The 20,636-nt window shown below is 37.0% G+C and overlaps 1 protein-coding gene across 1 annotated transcript in view; it reads right to left on the bottom strand.

Annotated features, from left to right (window-relative positions):
- Positions 1 to 4,195: 4,195 nt before the first annotated feature.
- Positions 4,196 to 20,636, bottom strand: part of CENPI (centromere protein I) — a 63,908-nt gene continuing 47,467 nt past the window's right edge. The window contains exons 19-20 of the mRNA XM_029930331.1: positions 5,635 to 5,673; positions 4,196 to 4,931 (exon numbers count right to left, since the gene is read on the bottom strand). Of these exons, the coding sequence (XP_029786191.1) occupies positions 4,815 to 4,931; positions 5,635 to 5,673 (156 nt within the window). The 3' untranslated portion in view covers positions 4,196 to 4,814. The remainder of the gene's footprint in view (positions 4,932 to 5,634; positions 5,674 to 20,636) is intronic.

Below are 20,636 nucleotides of genomic sequence, written 5' to 3'. Positions count from 1 at the left end.
TGATGTATTTTTAGTGACAAATTATGTTTTTTGATCTTCTGTATTGTACTCCATTTCTGTCTTTAACTTTCTGTTCTCTCTTCCGTGAAAACAATGATCCTTTCTGAAACATGTGATTCCTAAGAAGTTACAAACAATGTAATTATTCAAAGAAAGATGTAATCACCTATGATATATAAGACACCAAGTTTCACAGTAAAGTGTGGTCTCTTCCACCATTCATGTTGTCTGTGTTCTTTCTTGTAGATATTTCGCCGACACCAACCCCCTACTCAGAGACCCTTAGACTCTGGTGCGTGGGCTGGTCCCCCGCATCAGGCAACCTGTGTTCACCCAGAATGAAAAGTATATCAAAATGCATATTACTTCAGTAAGCTACTACCTTCTGTGACAGTCTTCATTGCATTCTGTAAGTATTACTTTGATTACATATACTTCAAAGGTAAAAAAAAAAAGAACCTTTTATATCTTTACTCCTCTGTATGGCTTTCAATAAAATTTCACAGATTTTTCTATAAATTTATATGCCAAACCTTTCAAAGACAGATATTAGATATGCCAAACCTTTGAAAGACAGACATTAGAGTCTAAATTTTGCCCAAGAGGTATCAAGAGGCAAAGTACTTAAGTCCCTTCCAAGGTCATACAATTCATTAATGATAATCCTAGAACTAGAAGCAATGAAAGGACTCCTCAACATCCAGCCTTTAGCTCTGTGCATGATATCTAGTTAGATAAGCTACTATTCCTCCTGGAAAGCTGAAAAAATTTGCACCTCTGCTACATACCTAAAAGTAGACTTTAGGGCACCTGGGTGGTTCAGTCAGTTAAGCGTCTGACTTCAGCTCAGGTCATGATCTCACAGTTCATGGGTTTGAGCCCTGCATCGGGCTCTGTGCTGACAGCTTAGAGCCTGGGGCCTGCTTTGGATTCTGTTGTCTCTCCCCTCTCTCTCTTTCTCTCTCTGCCCCTCCCCTGGTTGTGCTTTCTCTTTCTCAAAAATAAATAAATAAACATTAAAATGAATGAGTGAATGAATAAATGAATGAATAAAAGTTGACTTTAAATCACATATACCTATGCTCCTGGGGAAGATATCCTTTTCTGGTATAAATATAAAGCATTGATGAGTCAGATCAACAATATATTCTGTTAAACACTGCTGGCCATTGTCTTAGATCAGGATGCCAGAACAAAAATACCACAGACTTGGTGGCTTAAAAACAAATTTATTTCTCACAATTCTAGAGGTTGAAAGTCCAAAATCGGGATGCTAACATGGACAGGTTCTGGCAAGAGTCTTCTTTCTAGCTTATACATGGCTACTTTCTTGCTGTATCTTCACACAGGGGAGATAAAAATTATCTCTCTTTTTTTTTTAAGAGAGAGCACACAAGTGGGGGGGGGAGAGAGAGAGAGAGGGGGGGGGGGGGGGGAAGGAGGGAATCTTAAGCAGGCTCTACACTCAAGTGCAGAGCCTGACACAGGGCTTGATCCCAGGACCCTAGGATTATTACCTGAGCTGAAATCAAGACTTAGACGCTCAACTGACTGTGCCACCGAAGCACTCCTTATTGTGTCTTCTTATAAAGTTACTAATCTCATTGATGAGGGCTCCACCCTCATGACCTAATTACTCCCAAAGGGCCCACCTCCAAATATAATCACACTAGAGGTCAGGGGTTCAATGTATGAATTTGAGGGAAAAAACATTCCATAGCATACACCTTTTCAAAAATAGAATTCTTATGTGACAAAAATGTAGGCTTTCTGTAGTGAAAAATGATGTAAAAAGTTGTATCAATTGAAAAGATATCTTAAAAATATACCAATTTTATTGAATAATTTTTCTTATTTCTAGATTATGTGACATAAAATGTATCTGATGTAAAGAAAGAGTGTCTATTATATTAACAAAAATTATGTGAGACACCACAGACTTATCTAGTTTTCTTTCCAGGTCATCCTCAAGACCCAAGAGGAAGAAGTTATGATAAAAAGAAAAATAAAGTGTTAGAAATATAATAGCAATTTAGTATGGAACATTATTAAGTCAATATTTATAACATCAACAATGTTATATAAATACCAGACAAAGAAAGTTACAAAGTCATTCTTTTTGTACAATTGGGATAATAAATCAAATTTTCTATTTTTCTTTTCTAGACAACTAAGGCAAAATATTTTATTTAAATATTAAATAAATATTTAATAAATAAATAAAATAATAATAAATAAATATTAAATAAAAATTATTTATTTTTGTCATGAATATTTTTCAAAAAACAGTTTTCAAGTAACTATATTTGGCTTATGTGCACATTCATTTATCTAATCTGAAGTGGGTTAAAAAGTTGATCAAGAGAAGAATAAGGATGGACTATAAAGATCCCCAGGGAATCCTTACTGAACAAAAAAAAAGACAAACATAAAGGAAAATATTTTTCCTGGAACAAAACTTAGGTTTAGAAATTTCTTCCATGACTGGAAGATTTTTAGTGGTTAAATTTTAGGAAAAGTAATCAAATCCTTTCTTACATTGAAGGTCCCACAAGATCTTAAGAACCAAAATATCATGTACTAAATAATAATACGGAAACTTATTTGGACCACAAACTTAAAAACAAAGAGAACTCTCTAAATGAGAACGTTTATCTATTGGGGATGCTATCATTTTTACTTCAAAGTGGCTAAAACTATTTTACCAGATAGATAGGCAACATTCCACACCAATAAATACTCCCTCTTGTTTGAAACACTTTTTACACTTGGCTTCCAGCACACCACCCAGTCTCCCGACTTTTCTTCTAGCCATCGGTGTGTCTCTCTCAGTCATTTGCTGATTCCTCCTCTTCTCTTCTACTTCTTAATGTTGGCACATATCACAGGGCTGTCCTATGCTGTCTTTATCTGCTCTTTTCTACCTGTACTAAATCATATCATACGATGTCATGGCTGTTCACTAATGATACCCAAATATGTCTGCCAGTCCCAACTTGTACCCTGAACTTTAGACTTGGGATATCCAACTGTCTACTTCATCTTCAACCTAACATGGCCAAAACAGAACTTCTGATTCCACACCGCTCCAAATCTGTTCCTCCTTCAGTATGCCACATCTGCAACCCAGAAGTCACCCAGTTGCTCAGTCAAAAACCTAAGTCACCCTTTTCTCATCTTGTTCTCTCTCATATCCAACCTAGCAGCAGATCCTATCTTCTCTACCTTTAAAGCAGAGCCTAAATCCAATACTTTCCCACCTCCCTGTCATCTACCGCACTAGTCTAAGACTCTTGCCTGGAACTCTAATAACATAACTGGTCTCTCTGCTTTAACCCTTAATCCTCTTCAGTCTAACCTTCAAACTACAGCTCCCATACAGGTAAGCCAAAGTATATCCCTCTGCTCTCAATCCTTCTAATAGCTTCTTATTGTATACCACATTATAAGGACCTTCATGAACTACTCACTGGTTTCTCTCCTATGTCATTTCTTACCACACTTCTCCTTCAATTACTGGTCTCTCTGCTAGCCCTCAAACGTATGCCAACTAAGTTAACATTCTTAAGCCTTTCACAACTCTGCCCAGAATGCTCTTTCCCCAAATATTCGTGTGGCCCATACATTTATTTCCTTAGGACTTCCGCATAAGTCACTTTCTCCAATAAGTCTTAGTCCCTGACCACCTTATCTAAAGTAGCAACCCTCTCAATATTCTCTCCATATTACTTACTTCTTTATAGCACCTCATGTTATATTTCTGCTTACATTTTTATTGTCTGCCTTCTCCAAAAGGTGGTAGTAAATTTCACAAAAGCAGTACTTTGTATTGGTCACATCTATCCAGCCAGCACACAAAAGAATATCTGCCACATAGTAATACATAGATAAATATGCAGTCAAATGCTCTACCACTGAGCTACACCCCCAATACATAGATAAATATGTATTGAATCCAAAAAATGAATGAATGGGATTCTAGTCTGAGCACCACCCAATAATATAGTTCTTTTTTGCTTTAGAGGAAAAACAAAAGCCACAAGCATGTGCCCTTAAAACCAAAAGTAAACTCAGCTTAATTTCTCTCAGATGATATGAGTTTTACTAAAAGAAAAAGAGTTATTCAGTAGCCGTGAAGTTGGACTTTCAGCAAAATATTCTAGATATCATAAACATTTTAAAAGCTTCAGAATGATCCCTGAAAATAAAGTCTCAGTTTATTTAAATGGGCCTGAACATGTAAAAATGGGACATTTAACATATACATACATACACATACACAAAATAGTACAGTTTTGTGAAATCAAAGAGGAATAAATAGGAACATTATAGATTATCCCACAATCCTCTCCCCTTCCTTCTCTTATCAAATTGTTACCAGTGAAGGCCCAAAAAGCTACCAATTAGCTAGAGCTGGTTTTAGCGTTAAAAATGTTGTATCCTGTTAACTTGATGCTGATGCTGTTGTTCACAATAAGGAAAATGGCAATATGCCCAGAGGGTTGAGAAGCGGCAGGGCATTTTGCACGAGTATGTGGCTTAACTGCCACAGTGTTACCTGCTCTCTTCCACTGATGCAATTTATAGTCCACAAGAATGTGAAAAATTCCACCGCATTAAAGATGTATCTATGTATACTCTGGTGGAAGGCAGAGCCTGATGATGAAGTTAGTTTTCACTAGGAGGCAGTCTGTTGGTGAACAGATTATGGAACTGAAGTTGACCACTTGGCCTCTCTAGCAACAAGGAAAAGAATTTAGTCCGGTATGGTCCGTCTGTTTCAGTCAAAATTCATTTAATGTTCATGATGTGGTTTATGCTCTCTGGTCAGTGGGGACAGAAGAACGATGAATACTACTCTTTATGAAAAGTTGCAAGCCTTGTAACCCCTCTGAAAATAAATAGTCCAAATACCAGTTCCATTTCTTTCCCTGCAGGCACAAAAAGGGGAAAATTACTTAACAAATATTTAATAGGCCTTTTCTCTTATTTCTTCTTCTTTGCCTAGGAAAAGTTCCCAATGTCCTGAATGCACATATACCAATAGATAGCCCAGAGGAGCCAGGTTTATAACTGGAACTCAGGCACTAAGTAACTTTCAAACCAGAAAGTACCCACAGTTTAAGGGCTAAACATTCCTTTTATTATACTGGCAAAATTTTTTTAGCTGTTCAACTGAACAAGTACAATGAAATGGAAATGGGTCATCATCCCCATGTTCTAGAAATTTAACATCTAAAATAGCTAACACCGGACCAGACATTATATTACTGCCTACATTAAATATGTACACAATAGAATTTCTATAAAAATGAGACAACTGTGTTAGGTTTTGTTAAATCAGCCTCATTACAGTCACACTTTGAATACATGCAACTGTACTATAAAATGAGAAAATGCACGGATACAGCAGCAAGAGTAAACTATTAATAGTTGTGTCTTAGAGAAGACTGTAAAGGGCCTGTGGCAATAAATTCACATAAAAGTCACTGGAGCGAGTTCAGAAGGCAAATACTTCACTTTGACTTTGTGGAGGCAGCAGGCTTAAGGTTGGGAGAAAAGTGAAGGTATAAGTTTTTTGATGAAATGAAGCTATAGTAAATCCCTGAACATGATGAAAATAAATTTATTTACCCGAATAGAGCTCATGCTTACTCTTTCTTCTGGGCATTCCTTAAAAAACAAAAACAAAAAAAAAGTAGGGAGATATGAGGATGGAAATATTTGGTTAGCAAAAATTACCAGAAAATTAAAATAGCTCTTCAATGTCTAATTCATTTGCTACATTTTATTCCTGCTATCACTTCTGGATTCCTTTTGAATAAACAGTCGTTATAGCCTTCCATATTTCTCCGTAGGGCACACACAAAAGGAAAATAACATCACAGTGAGGAAAGTGTGCATTATTTTGCTAATTTATGGCCTCAAATCTGTGTTCAGTCACTGGGGTGAAGATGAAAGATGTTAGAGAAGGCTTCTTCTGAGGTACAGGATACCCAAACGGAGTCCTGATGGATGAAAAGGAACTCTGGTGAGGCAGTCTATGTACATAGTAGGTTCTATAAAAACTGTGATTCTGTATGAAAACTCGGACCTAGGTGATCTCATTTATTTCCTATCTTTAACTATCATCCACTATATTTCAATGAAAAGTCATCAATTCTAAAACATTTTTATATATTACTAAGAAAAAACTATGCCTATTAAACTATATATAACACAATGTCTTCTAACAATCAAATTTTTCTTATAATGATTGAATTTGCGATTTAGGCAGATTTTTATCAGATATCCTTTTTATAAACATGAAATGATAAATATAAACAAAATTAAGTAGGGGAAGTATTTCTAAGATTTTACATTCAGAGTCCTATTCTTCTGAATTACTTTTCTACTCAAGAGTTGTAGATAACTATCTTTTTTCACAAAATATCATCTTCTGTGCCACAGTGTTACCAGTGGAACATTTCTTATAAGAACTAAAAGATACTAGTATTGGGATCCCAATTACATAAACCTAACCTACTTTTGGCACTTGCTTCAAAGAAAGTCTATAACATGTATGGTTCACTGCTTCCCTTCCCTCTTCCTCTGGGACGTTTGGTTTTGGGGCCTAAAAGAGTGTTCCATTATTTCCTGCAAGTTTTATCCCTAAGCTGCTGACTACCATCCAGCAAGGTCTGATTCTGGCAATCTCCCAGGGCACTCAAAAAATAGCAAATGACAACTACATGTTGATTGCTGCCTGGCTGACATTGATCACAGAATGCATCCTAATCTCTGAGAAATTCAAAAGCGAAAAAAATGTGTTTTTCCTGATTAAATATACTCTAAACTCCATGCTGATTAATCCCATATTTATATCTCTAGTTCCAACTTCTCTCCTGTGCTCTGAACCCAGCTACAAACTGCCTACTCACAAGTCTCTTTGATATTTAATAGGCATCTCAAACCTAAGTAGGTCATAACAGAACTTGAGTCACAACTTGCCCTCCCCCAAAACCAAAATAACCTCTCCTATTCTTTCATCAGTATTCCCCTTATTAATAAGTGGAACCACCATCAACTCAGTTGCTCAATTAAAAAAACTCAAAAGTCCTTTTCTTTTTCTCATTCTCAGTTCCAATAAAGCCATCACCAAATCCTGTCTGTTCTACCTCTGCATTGTATCTCAAACTAGTCTACTTCTCTCCATCTCCACTATCACATGTATACAAATCTCTGTTGGTATCTCTTCTCTGGACTCCACCAACAGCCTCCTAATTGGTGCCCCTGCAGCCACTCAGGCCTCCTTGTATAACCCTGTCCTCCACAAAAAAAGCCAAAGTGATCTCTATTAAACATAAACTCAGACCATACTATAACCCTGCTTTACAAACTTTCATGTTTCCTGTGGCACTTGTAACAGACTCCTAAGAGAAATGGCCCCTGAATCTTTGCCACCTTATTTCATTACATTTTCCCTCTTTTCCTTAAGCTCTAAAGCCACACTGGCCTCACCTTTTTCCCTTGAACCCCTTGAGCCCCTGTGCCATTCCCACTGAATACTCTTCTTCCAGCTATTCTGAGGCTGGCTTATTCTCATCTTTTAGAAGAAATCTCGGACCAAAACCACCTCCTCAAAAAGCCTTCCTTGAACACCCATTCCTCACAACACTCCAGTCACTTTCTCTCACCCCACCCTGTTTATGTCCTTCATAGCATTTCTCAAAATCTATGATTATCATGTTTATTTACTCATTACTTGCTTATTGTTTGTTCTCATTAGAATATAAACTCCATTTGAGCAGAGATATTGGTATCTGTCTTCTTAGGCACTATAATCCCAGTGTGAGAAGCAAAGTAAACACAAAACAAATATTTTTTGAATGAATAAAGAAACAACTATTGATTCAAAGGTAATTATGATAATAAAATGTAGAGCCACAGAAATGACTGAAATGAAGGTTCTACAGATGTTGAAAATATTTTGACTCATTAACTGAATAGAGCTCTTTGACACTGAGAATTGATTGGCCAAATTATATTTACTAAATTATCTCTAAAGAGCTGACTAATTTGAAACATTAACAGTGTTAAAATTCAGTAAAATCAAAATGTCAGAATCAAACCATACTGCCATAGTATCAGGTTATTTTTATCATCTTGAAGGTAAGATACTTGATAGTGAACAGTTAGTTGGTGACAAGGACTCAAAAGGCACACTTTTTAAAACAAAGATTGACATTAAAGCCTAGTACTTTCAGAATCATATAAAATATCTTTGGTTTAAAAAGTGGCAGTTTCATATTTTGTCAAATGTGCTCTATGCCACTAAAATTTAAACCTTCCAGTCAGAACCAACTTTCCTTAGTAAACATTTAAAAACTATTTTCTGATTTAAGAGAATATATCAATTCCTGATCCTCCAAAATGAGTTTGCTTAGTTATGTTCAAGTTGATAATATTTACTACTTTAGAGACTGACTCTTATAACACACGTAGTTCAGAAGAAAAAATTATTTGACTTATGAAAATCATTTCCACTCTATGATTCATTACATGCTTCGCCAAATAAGAACTGGATGCAACATTATTGACTGGGTATGTAAAAACCAACAACCATTCATTGTTAGGAGTAATGTAAATCTGTATGAATTCTACTGAAAGCAATTTAATGATAACAAAATTAAAAAGACATACCCTTTGAAAACAATTTCACTTATGAGCAATTTTATCCACAGACATACTTGTATATGTATGAAATGGTGTATATGGTTTAAAAATATGCATCAGAGGGACACCTAGGTGGCTCAGGCGATTAAGCGTCTGGCTCCTGGTTTCAGCTCAGGTCATGATCTCACAGTTCGTGGGTTCAAGTCCTGCATCAGGCTCTGTGGTGACAGTGTGGAGCCTGCTTGGGATATTCTCTTTCTTTCTCTTTCTCTCCCTTTCTCTTTCTCTCTCTCTCTCTCTCTCTCTCTCTCTCTCTCTCTCTCTCTCTCCCCCTCCCACAATCAATCTCTCTCAAAAATAAATTTAAAAAAATTTTAAAAATTAAACAAAGAATATTCATTAGAGTATAATCTCAACACAACTAGAAACAACTTAAATGCTCAACTTACAACTTATATGCATAACGTTAATATAGATTCATATGATGGCATACTATGGAGACAACAAAAAGAATGAGGCAGTCCTTTGCATAGAAAAATGAAGCAAAGTCAAGATAGTAAGTCAAAAATTCAAGAGGCAGTAAAGTAGATATGGTATATAGTGTTGTAAAAGGTCATTTACAATATATCTTTAGAAGGATATTCAAGAAACTGAACGTGGTTGCTTTATGATAAAAATGTCCATATGGAGTTCCACTTACAGGCTAAGATCATTAGTTTTATGCATACACTCCCCAGAAAATGAGAAAACTTGGCAAAGACCATTTTTAAAAACCCAGCACTTAAAGTCCTCGGAAATTGGGTGTATTAATGTGCATATATAACGATATTTATTCAAGAAAATCTGTTAAAATTCTGTAAGAACCACAGTTGTGTAGGGCATGTGACCTGATCCTTCCTATGTGAGTATGGCTGAAAGGTCAGGGCTATAAACACGTACATTAAGAATAAAGGAGGGGTGCCTGGGTGGCTCAGCTGATTAAGCATCTGACTTCAGCTTAGGCCATGATCTCTCACAGTTTGTGGTGCTGTGCCCTACATTGGGTTCTGCACTGGCTGTGCGGAGTTTGCTTGGGATTCTCTCCCCCATCCTGCTCCTCCTCCACTTACACTCTCTCTCTCTCTCTCTCTCAAAATAAATAAATAAATTAATTTAAAAAAATGAAGGAAGATCTCAATTCAATAAGCTGAACTACGGCCTTAAAAAACTAGAAACAGGAAAACAAACTAAACTCAAAACAAGAAGAAATTATAGGTGACCCTTGAATATGGGGGGGGTTAGGTGTGCCAATTCTGGCACAGTCAAGAGATCTGTGTATAACTTTGACTCCTCGAAAACTTAACTACTAATAGCATACTGCTGACCAGAAGCCTTACCAGTAACATAACAGTCAATTAACATATATTTTATATATATTATATATTGTAATCTATAATAGAATAAGCTAGAGAAAAAATATTATTAAGGAAACCATAAGAAAAATACATTTATAGTACTGTACTGTATTTACTGAAAAAAAGATCTGGGGGTGCCTGGGTGGCTCAGTCGGTTAAGCTGTGCTGTGAGCACAGAGCCCAATGTGGGCAGAGAGCCTGCTTCAAATCTTCTGTCTCCCATTCTCTGCCTCACACCTACTCACGTTCGTTCTCTCTTTCTCTCAAAATTAAATAAATGAATAAAAACTTTTTAATTAATAAAAGAAAAGAAAAATAAAGAAATTCTGCATATAAGTGGATCCACAGGGGTCTCTCAGACTTCCTGATTCCAAAACTTACTACAAAGTACAGTAATTAAAACAGATGGTACTGGCATGAAGACAGACCCATATACCAGTGGAACAGAATAGAGAGTTGAGAAATAAACCCTCATGTAGTATATGGTCAAATAATTTTTGAAAAAGTGTTCAAAATCACTTAAAGGGGAATGAATTGTCTCTCCAATAAGTAGTGCTGGGAAAACTGGATATCCACAAGCAGAATAGAGGTGACAAGTTATGTTATATCATATATAAGAATTAACTCAAAATGAATTATAAACCTACACATAAGACTTAAAACCATAAAATCTCTAGAGGAAAACATACAAGGAAAGCTTTATGACACTGGATTATGCAATGATGTCTTGGATTTGACACCAAAAGTACAGGCAACAAAAGCAAAAAAAAAAAAAAAAAAAAAACCCAAAAAACAAACAAACAGAAAAAAGACAAATGGGACTACCTTAAACTTAAAAACTTCTATCCATCAACAGGCACAAATAACAGAATGAAAAGGCAACCTATAGAATGAGGGGAAATTTTGTAAATCATCTTCTGATAAGGGGTAAATATCCAGATTTTTAATTTTTTATTATTTTTTAAAAAGCTTATTTATTTCACTTAGCATGACACCCTCGAGGTCCATCCTTAAAAAAAAAAGTTCTTGATTCATATTATCAAAAAAATGTTTATTTATTTCAAGAGAGAAAGCATATGCATATGAATGGGGGCAGGGGTAGAGAGAGGGGGAAAGAGAATCCCAAGCAGGCTCCACGCTGTCAGCGCAGAGCCTGAGCCTGACGCAGAGCTCAGTATCACAGGCTGTTGAATCATGATCTGAGCTGAGATCAAGAGCTGGACGCTTAACCAACTGAGCCATCCAGGCACCCCCAGACTTTTTATATAAAGAAATCATACAACTCAACAACAGAAAAATAAATAACTTGATTTGAAAAATATGGGCTAAGGAATTGAAGAGACATTCCTCCAAAGAGATACAGATGACCAATGAATACATGAAAAGATGCTCTCCATACTAATCATTAGGGAAATGAGAATCAAAACCACAATGAGATACCTCACATCCACAGGATAGCTATTTAAAAAATCAAAGGGAAAATAAGAAGTGTGGGTGAGAACATGGATAAATTGAAACCCCTGTGTCCTGCTGATATGAATATAAAATTAATATGGAAACACCTATGGAAAACAGTTACAGTGTTTCTTCAAAAAATATATATAGAATTACCATATGATTCAGCAATTCCACTTCTGGCTATATACCCAAAAGAACTGAAAGTAAGCACTTGAACATAGAGTTTTATACCCATATTCATAGCAGCATTATTTTCAAGAGCCAAAAGTGGAAAGTAATCCTAGTATCCATCAAAGTACAAACAGACATGGGTGGATCTGGACCATATTATGCTAAATAAAATAAGTCAGACAGAAAAACAAAGACCATATTTCATTCATGTGTAGTCTAAAAAACTAAACAGATGAATAAACAAACAAACAAAAAGCAAAACTATACCTATAAATACAGAGAACTGATGGCTGCCAGAAAGAAGTGGGGATATGAGGGATAAGCAAAATTAGTAGTGGGGAATGGGACATGCAGGCTTCGAGTTAGCAAATGAATTAAGTCATGGAAATAAAAGGTACAGCATTACATGGTGACACATGGCAGCTACACTTGTGATGAGCATAGCATAATATATAGAAAGGCTGAATCACTGTGTTGTACAATTGAAACTAATGTAACATTTTGTTAACTATACTGAAATGGAAACTTTTTTAAATAAAGAGGGATTCAGATTTTTAAAAAAGGATGAACAGATAAACAGGATACAGTATATACATACAGTGGGATATTATTCAACCTTAAAAAAGGAAGGATATTTGTATACGTGCTATATTAGGGTTGCACCTTGAAGACATACTAAGTGAAGTAAGCTATTTACAAAGGACAAATACTATATGATTGCTCTTATATGAGTATCTAGAGTAGAGTCTCACTCACTGACTAAACACAGGATGAAGGCTGTGGGGAGAGGGAAATAGGGAGTTATGGTTTAATAGGTATAGAGTTTCAGTTTTACAAGATGAAGAATTCTGTGGATAAATAGTGATAATGGCAGCACAACAATGTAAATGTTTTTAATGTCATTAAATTATATGATTAAAATGGTTAAGATGATAAATTTTATATTATGTGTATTTAACCACAATTAAAATTAAAAAAAAAATTAAGTAGAGAAAAAGCAATGAAACCAAAAACTAGGTCTTTGAAAAGGTCAGCAATATTGACAACCCTTAGCTAACACAAAAAAGAGAAAATTTGAATTACTAAATTAGGGAATGAAAGAGGGACATCACTACCAATTTTACACAAATAAAAGGTATTGTGAGGCATATATATCAATAAATTAGATAAATTATATGAAATGGACAAATTCTAGATACACAGCTAAATGTTGAGAATGACTCAGGAAGAAACAGAATAGGTTAAAAGAACTATAACAAGAGATTGAATAGTAATCTAAAATCTTCCCAGTAATAAAAGCCCATTATCAGATAGCTTCACTGAAAAATCTCAGATATTTAAAGAAGAATTAATGCCAACCCTTCACAAACTTTTCCAAAGAGTAGGAGAAAGAGTAATTCCTAATCTATTCTATGAGGCCAGAATTAATCTGAAACCCAAACCAGACAAAGACCTCACAAGGAAAAACCAATATCCTTTATCATCCACAAACTACCAGGAAACCAAATCTGGCAGCATGTTAAATCCATGACCAAGCAGGATTTAACCCAGGAATGCAAGGGTGGTTAAATATCTGAATATCAATTAAGGTAATATACCATTAACAACACAATAAAGGGCAGGAACCATATGATCACGTTTGTAGTTACAGAAAGAGCATTTCACAAAATCCAACACCATTTCATGATAAATACATTCAACAAACTAAAAACAGAACAGCAGTTCTTTAACCTGATAAAGGGGAATCCATAGAAATTCCTAATATTACACTGCAGAAAAATGAAACTATTTCCCTAATGAGCAAGAAAAAAACAAATGTGAGGTGCTGAGTGGCTCAGTCAATCACCCGACTTTTGGTTTCAGTTCAGGTCATGATCTCACGGTTCATGAGTTTGAGTTGCGCATCAGGCTCTCTGCTGTCAGCACAGAGCCCGCTTTAGATCCTCTGTGTACCTCTCTCGCTGCCCCTCCTCTTTCCCTGCTTGCATATGCATGTGTTCTCTCTCTCAAAAACAAACCTTTTTAAAAAAAGAAAAAACAAACTTATCCATTCTTGTCATTTTTCTTCAAACATTCATTGTACGGGAGGTTCCAGGGAATGAATTAGACAAGAAAAAATGAAAGACCTCTAGATTTTAAAGGAGGAAATAAAATGTTGTTTGCAGAAAACATAATCTTGTGTATAGAAAATCCTAAGGGATCCACTGAAAAGTGATAAAAATTAAAAAACAAGTTCAACAACAAAAATGAGTTCAAGGTTTTAAGATGTAAAATCAATATACACAAATCAACTGCATTTCCATACAGCAGCAATGAGCAATTATTAAGTAATCATTAAGAAAATTATTAAGAATTATTAAGAAAACAGGGGCACCTGGGTGGCTCAGTTGGTTAAGTGTCTGGCTTTGGCTCAGGTCATGATATCACAGTTTGTGGGTTCGAGCCCCACATCGGGCTCTGTGCTGACAACTCAGAGCCTGGAGCCTGTTTTCGGATTCTGTATCTCCCTCTCTCTCTGACCCTCCCCTGTTTGCGCGCTCTCTGTCTCTCAAAAATAAATAAAAAAACATTTTAAAAAATTTAAAAAAAGAATTATTAAGAAAATAATTCCAAAGAATGTCTTTGAATGCCACATTGGACCAGATCGACATACACAGAATATTCCAGCCAAAACAACAGAATATACATTCTTTTCAAGTGCACATGAAACATTCTGCAAGACAGATCACATATTAGGCCATAAAACAAGCCTAGATAAATTTAAGGAGACTGAAATCATACTATGCATCTTTTTCCAATAACAATGGTATGAAACTAGAAATAAATAACAAGAAAAAAACAACTGGAGGGGCAAGATGATGAAGAAGTAGGGAACTCTATAATCTCTGCCCACCCGCAACGATCAAACTGAGAAGGACTAAAGCCACAATTCTATCATCTGCAAGAGTAGGAGGAGTACACACAGAGTCCTTATAGATGACAGCGTCATAGATGCCTGAGTGAGTGCGAACTGGGAAAATAAAAATGGGCCAGGGCCAGCTGCTCTGAGGGGAGGGAGCAACAGGCCAACACAGAGTCGGGGTAGAGCACCCAGAGTGGCAGCACAGGGCAGCAGAGGGCCGTGTGTGGAATGGCAGCACAGGGTTGTGGAGGGCCACGTGTGGAACGACTGTGTAGAGTGGTGGAGAGCTGAGGTGAAGAGAAAGAGAGAATGAAAATGCTCATAGAGAGGTCTCTGGAGAGGGGAGAGACCTCAGCCCTGGATGGAGAGAAATACTCTCATCCCATAAATAGACACTGGGCGAAGGAAGAGAAATTCGTCCCCCTTAGCAGGCTTGTTCTTCCTTTAGCTTGGAAGGACACCTACTCCAGGTAGAGCCAGAAAAATGCTGGCTCCCCCGTCCCCATACTCAATCCCGGCTAGAAAGCCATGGGCCTGTGGAAGGACATCTCATCTGGGGTGGCAGCATTAACGTGCATGGACTAGGATTTGGAAATGAGGGTAGGCTAGGAAAAAACCAACTTGGCCCGCCCATAGCACAGGGAGATCGGACTTAAAAGAGTGGCATGCAATGCATGGTCCAAGAAGGGCTTGGAGTGCCGCCACTCTTTTCCCTGCAACCACTAAAGCAGGGCTCTGAGAGCAGCCCCTAAGACCAGACCTACCTATACCAAACCACATGCAACCACGCTGGAGATCTGCCTTCTATTTTTTCCTTTTTTTTGTCTTTCTTTATTCTTTTTCCTATTTTCCTTTTTCCTTCTTTTCTCATCCCCCCCACCCAGAGTTGGGCAAGACCAACATTTATGCACAGCCACGATTAGAACAATTCTTGCTATCCAGATATATTTTCCCTTATCTAATTATCTCTAAACTCTGCAAGTTTTGTGCTCTCAGACTGCCCTTTGCCTTTGGTTGTTCCTGCCCCCCCCCCTTTTTTTTCTTTTCCTTTCCTTTCTTTTCTTTTCAGTTCTTTTTTCCTTTCCCCTTTTGGTTCCCTTGTTTATTTGATTTGTCTGTGGGTTTCCATGCTTTTGTTCCCTGAATGTTTGTCTATCTGTTGTTCTTTTCAGAGCTACCTCAAGAAACAAGCCAAAGGACACATGGTGGAGAGTCCCAAATATCACTGAGTAGGGAAATAAAACAATGAAAGGCATAACAAGAGAAATCGAGAGACAGCATTAAGAACACTTCCTTAAATGACAGGCCATGAACAGTCAATGAGCCTCCTATAAGAGCAATACTAGCAGGTGCACCGGGCTAATGAGCTTGTAAAACTGACAAGAGACAGAAAGCTAGCCAAAATGACAAAACAAAAAACTCTCCTCTAAAGAAACTCAAGGAAGAAATCACAGCCAAAGAACTGCTCAATACAGACATAAGCAACATGACTGAACAAGAATTTAGAACAATTGCCATAAAATTAATCGGTGGGTTTGAAAAAAGCATCAGAGAAGCTACTGATACAAAGATGAGGGACCTTCAAAAGAGTTGTGATGAGTTAAAAATGCTATAAAGTGCATAATAAAATGGAGGCGGCCACCTCACGGATTGAAAAGGCAGAGAGAATAGGTGAATTAGAAGACACGGTTATAGCAAAAGAGGAAGCCAAGAAAAAGAGAAATTGATACAGGAGAACGAAAGGAGATTTCGAGACCTGAGTGATACAATCAAATGGAACAATATCTGTATCACAGGAGTTCCTGAAGAAGAAAAAAGAGAAAAAGGTCCCCAAGGGGTGCATGGTCAAGTTATAGCTGAGACGTCCCCAATCTGGGGAAGGAAATACACACTGAAATATAAGAGGCACAGAGAACTCCCCTCACACATAACTTGAATCAACCTTCGGAATGACATGTCATAGTAAAACTGGCAAAATATAAATATAAAGACAGAATTCTGAAAGCAGCTAGGGAAAAAGGGCACTAACATACAAAGGGAAACCTATCAGAGTGGTTACAGACCTATCTACTGAAACATAATAGGCACGAAAGGAATGGCAAGAAATCTTCAATGTGATGAACAGGAAAAATATGCATCCAAGAATCCTTTATCCAGTGAGCCTGTCATTCAAAATAGAAGGAGAGATAAAGGTTTTCCCAAATAAACAAAAATTGAGAGAATTCATCACCCCCAAACCAGCCCTACAAGAAATCCTAAGAGGGACTTTATGAGAGAAATGTTGCAAGAAATACAAGGTACCAGAGACACCACTATAAGCATAAATCCTACAGAGAACACAATGAATATAAACCCATATTGTTCAATAATAACACAACAAACAGATTCGCAAATAATCTCAACACCAGATTACTGCTAGGGATTTATCCAAAGAATATAGAAGTGCTGATGCATAGGGGTACATGTACCCCAATGTTCATAGCAGCACTGTCAACAATAGCCAAAACATGGAAAGAGCCTCAATGTCCATCACCTGATGAATGGATCAAGAAGATGTGGTATATAAAAAAAAGATGTGGTATATATATACAATGGAGTATTACATGGCAATGAGAAAGAATGAAATATGGCCATTTGTAGCAAGTTGGATGGACCTCGAGGGTGTCATGCTAAGCGAAATAAGTCAGGCTGAGAAGAATAGATACCATATGTTTGCACTCATAGATCTAACAGGAGAACAGGAGAAACCTAATGGAGGACCATGGGGAAGGGTAGGTGGAGAGTTGGGGAGAAAGAGGGATGCAAAACCTGAGAGACTACTGAATACTGAAAATGAACCAAGGGTTGAAGGGGGAGGGGGGAGAAAAGGGAGGTAGGGGTGATGGAGTAGGGTACTTGTGGGGAAGAGATCTGGGTGTTATATGGAAAGCAATTTGACAATAAACTAAAAAAAAAAAAAGCAAATTAGCCTTCTCAAAGGCTGGTCTATCCACCTATGATCAAGGGAAACTTAGGCATAGAAATTGGATTAGGGTAGTTCCAGACAAACAGCACACTTAGGTACCTATGGAAGTAAATGAAAGTTCTCTCTGTAGGAAGATCTCACTCTAATCTGATTCCTTCTACAGGTAATATTCCACATAACTAGCACACGGCCTAAAGTAACCAGACACACAAAGAAATGAAGCAACATGAGGAAGAAGCAGCAGAAAAAGGAGGCAAGCAGCACACAAACACTTCTGATACTGGAATCATCAGAGAGATTATCAAATAATGTTTACTAAGATAAAGAAAGGAAACATTGGATGGGAAAAACAAAAAGCAATAAAAACGTCTACGTAAAGATAAAGAAGAGACAGGAAGAAGGAGTCAAGAATGGAAGCGAGATTTCTGTAGTTTAGAATTTAGAAATAAGTAAATGTTTTACATATTCGACGAATGAAATAAAATTTAAAAAGTAACATCTGAAGAAAAGAAACAAAACCAAATATACCTAAATTTACATAAAATATAGTATATGCACTGTACAGTTTTAGTAGGATTTAGTCCAAATGCAAAAGAACTAAAATGATTTCAAATATCATCCAGTAGTCTCATTATTAATAGTAATATAAAATACTATTAATTTGAAACAAATTTATGTATATGATAAATCAGATAAATTATTATGAAGGTGAGAAAAACAGAAAAAGAATATTAGAAAATCACTATACAGTTCTGACATTCCTCTATGTACTTAAAAATACAGTTTTTATTCAAATATTGAAATCAATCAATATATTTCTGAAAGACTATGTATTAATTTTATCACCATCTGGTCCTTGACTACATTTCAAAACCTCATATTCCTTTTTTTTTTTTTAGTTTTACTTCTTTCCTTTCTTATTTTTTTAATAGTTTATTGTCAACTTGGTTTCCATATAACACCCAGTGCTCTTCCCCACAAGTGCCCTCCTCCATTTACCACCACCGCTTTCCCCCCTCCCGCTCCCCCTTCAACCCTCGGGTCATTTTCAATATTCAATAGTCTCTCAGGTTTGCGTCTCTCTGTCTCCCCAACACTCTTTCCCTCTTCCCCTCCCCCTGGTCCTCCATTAGGTTTCTCCTGTTCTCCTGTTAAACCTATGAGTGTAAGCATATGGAATCTGTCCTTCTCCGCCTGACTTATTTCGCTTAGCATGACACCCTCGAGGTCCATCCAATTTGCTACAAATGGCCAGATTTCATTCTTTCTCATTGCCAGGTAATATTCCATTATATATATCTATACCACATCTTCTTGATCCATTCATCAGGTGATGGACATTTAGGCTCTTTCCATGATTTGGCTATTGTTGACAGTGCTGCTATGAACATTGGGGTACATGTGCTCCTATGCATCAGCACTTCTGTATCCCTTGGATAAATCCCTAGCAGTGCTACTGCTGGGTCATAGGGGAGTTCTACGGATAGTTTTTTGAGGAGCCTCCACACTGTTTTCCAGAGCAGCTGTACCAGTTTACATTCCCACCAACAGTGTAGGAAGGTGCCCATTTCTCCACACCCTCACCAGCATCTATAGTCTCTTGATTTGTTCATTTTAGCTACTCTGACTGGTGTGAGGTGGTATCTCAGTGTGGTTTTGATTTGTGTTTCCCTGATGATGAGTGATGTTGAGCATCGTTTCATGTACCTGTAGGCCATCTGGATGTCCTCTTTGGAGAAGTGTCTATGTTTTCTGACCATTTCTCACTGGGTTATTTGTTTTTGGGTGTGGAGTTTGGCAAGTTCCTTGTAGATTTTGGATACCAGCCCTTTATCTGATATGTCTTTGCAACTATCTTTTCCCATTCTTTTGGTTGCCTATTAGTTTTCTTGATTGTTTCCTTTGTAGTGCAGAAGCTTTTGATCTTGATGAGGTCCCAAGAGTTCAGTTTTGTTTTCATTTCTCTTGCCTTTGGGGATGTGTCAAGTAGAAATTGCTGCAGTTGAGGTCAAGGAGGTTGTTTCCTACTTTCTCCTCGAGGGTTTTGATGGTTTCCTGTCTCACATTCAGCTCCTTCAGTCATTTTGAGTTTATCTTTGTGTATGGTGTATGAAAGTCGTCTAGTTTCATTCTTCTGCATGTTGCTGTCCAGTTCTCCCAGCACCACCTGCTAAAGAGGCAGTCTTTTTTCCATTGGATACTCTTTCCTGCTTTGTCAAAAATTAATTGGCCGTGCATATGTGGGCCCAGTTCTGGGTTCTCTATTCTATTCCATTGGTCTATATATCTGTTTTTGTGCCAATACCATACTGTCTTGATGATGACAGCATTGTAGTAGAGGCTAAATTCTGGGATTATGATGCCTCCCATTTTGGTTTTCTTCTTCAATATTACTTTGGCTATTTGTGGTCCTTTGTGGTTCCATACGAATTTGAGGATAACTTGTTCTAGCTTTGAGAAGAACACTGGTGCAATTTTGATGGGGATTGCATTGAATGTGTAGATTGCTTTGGGTAATAATGACATTTTCACAATGTTTATTCTTCCAATCCATGAGCATGGAATGTTTTTACATTTCCTAGTGTCTTCTTCAATTTGTTTCATAAGTTTTCTATAGTTTCCATCATATAGGTCTTTTACATCTTAGTTACATTTAATCCTAGGTATTTTATGGTGTTTCGTGTACTTGTCAACAGGATCAGTTTCTTGATTTCTCTTTCTGCTGCTTCATTTTGGTGTATAGGTATGCAACCGATTTCTGTACATTGATTTTTTACTCTGAAACTTTACTGAATTCATGGATCAGTTCTAGAAGTCTTCTGGTGGAGTCGATTCGGTTTTCCATGTAGAGTACATGTCATCTGCTAAAAGTGAAAGTTTGGCTTCTTCTTTGCCAATTCTGGTGCCTTTTTATTTCCTTTTGTTGTCTGAGTGCTGATGCTAGGACTTCCAACACTATGTTAAACAACAGTGGAGAGAGTGGACACCCCTGTTGTGTTCCTGTTCTCAGGGGGAAAGCTCTCAGTTTTTCCCCATTGAGGATGATATTAGCTGTGGGCTTTTCATAAATTGCTTTTATAATGTTTAGGTA

Source organism: Suricata suricatta, chromosome X (genome assembly GCF_006229205.1).
Source record: "Suricata suricatta isolate VVHF042 chromosome X, meerkat_22Aug2017_6uvM2_HiC, whole genome shotgun sequence".
NCBI lineage: Eukaryota > Metazoa > Chordata > Mammalia > Carnivora > Herpestidae > Suricata > Suricata suricatta.
This window is presented reverse-complemented; position numbering and strand designations above follow the sequence as displayed.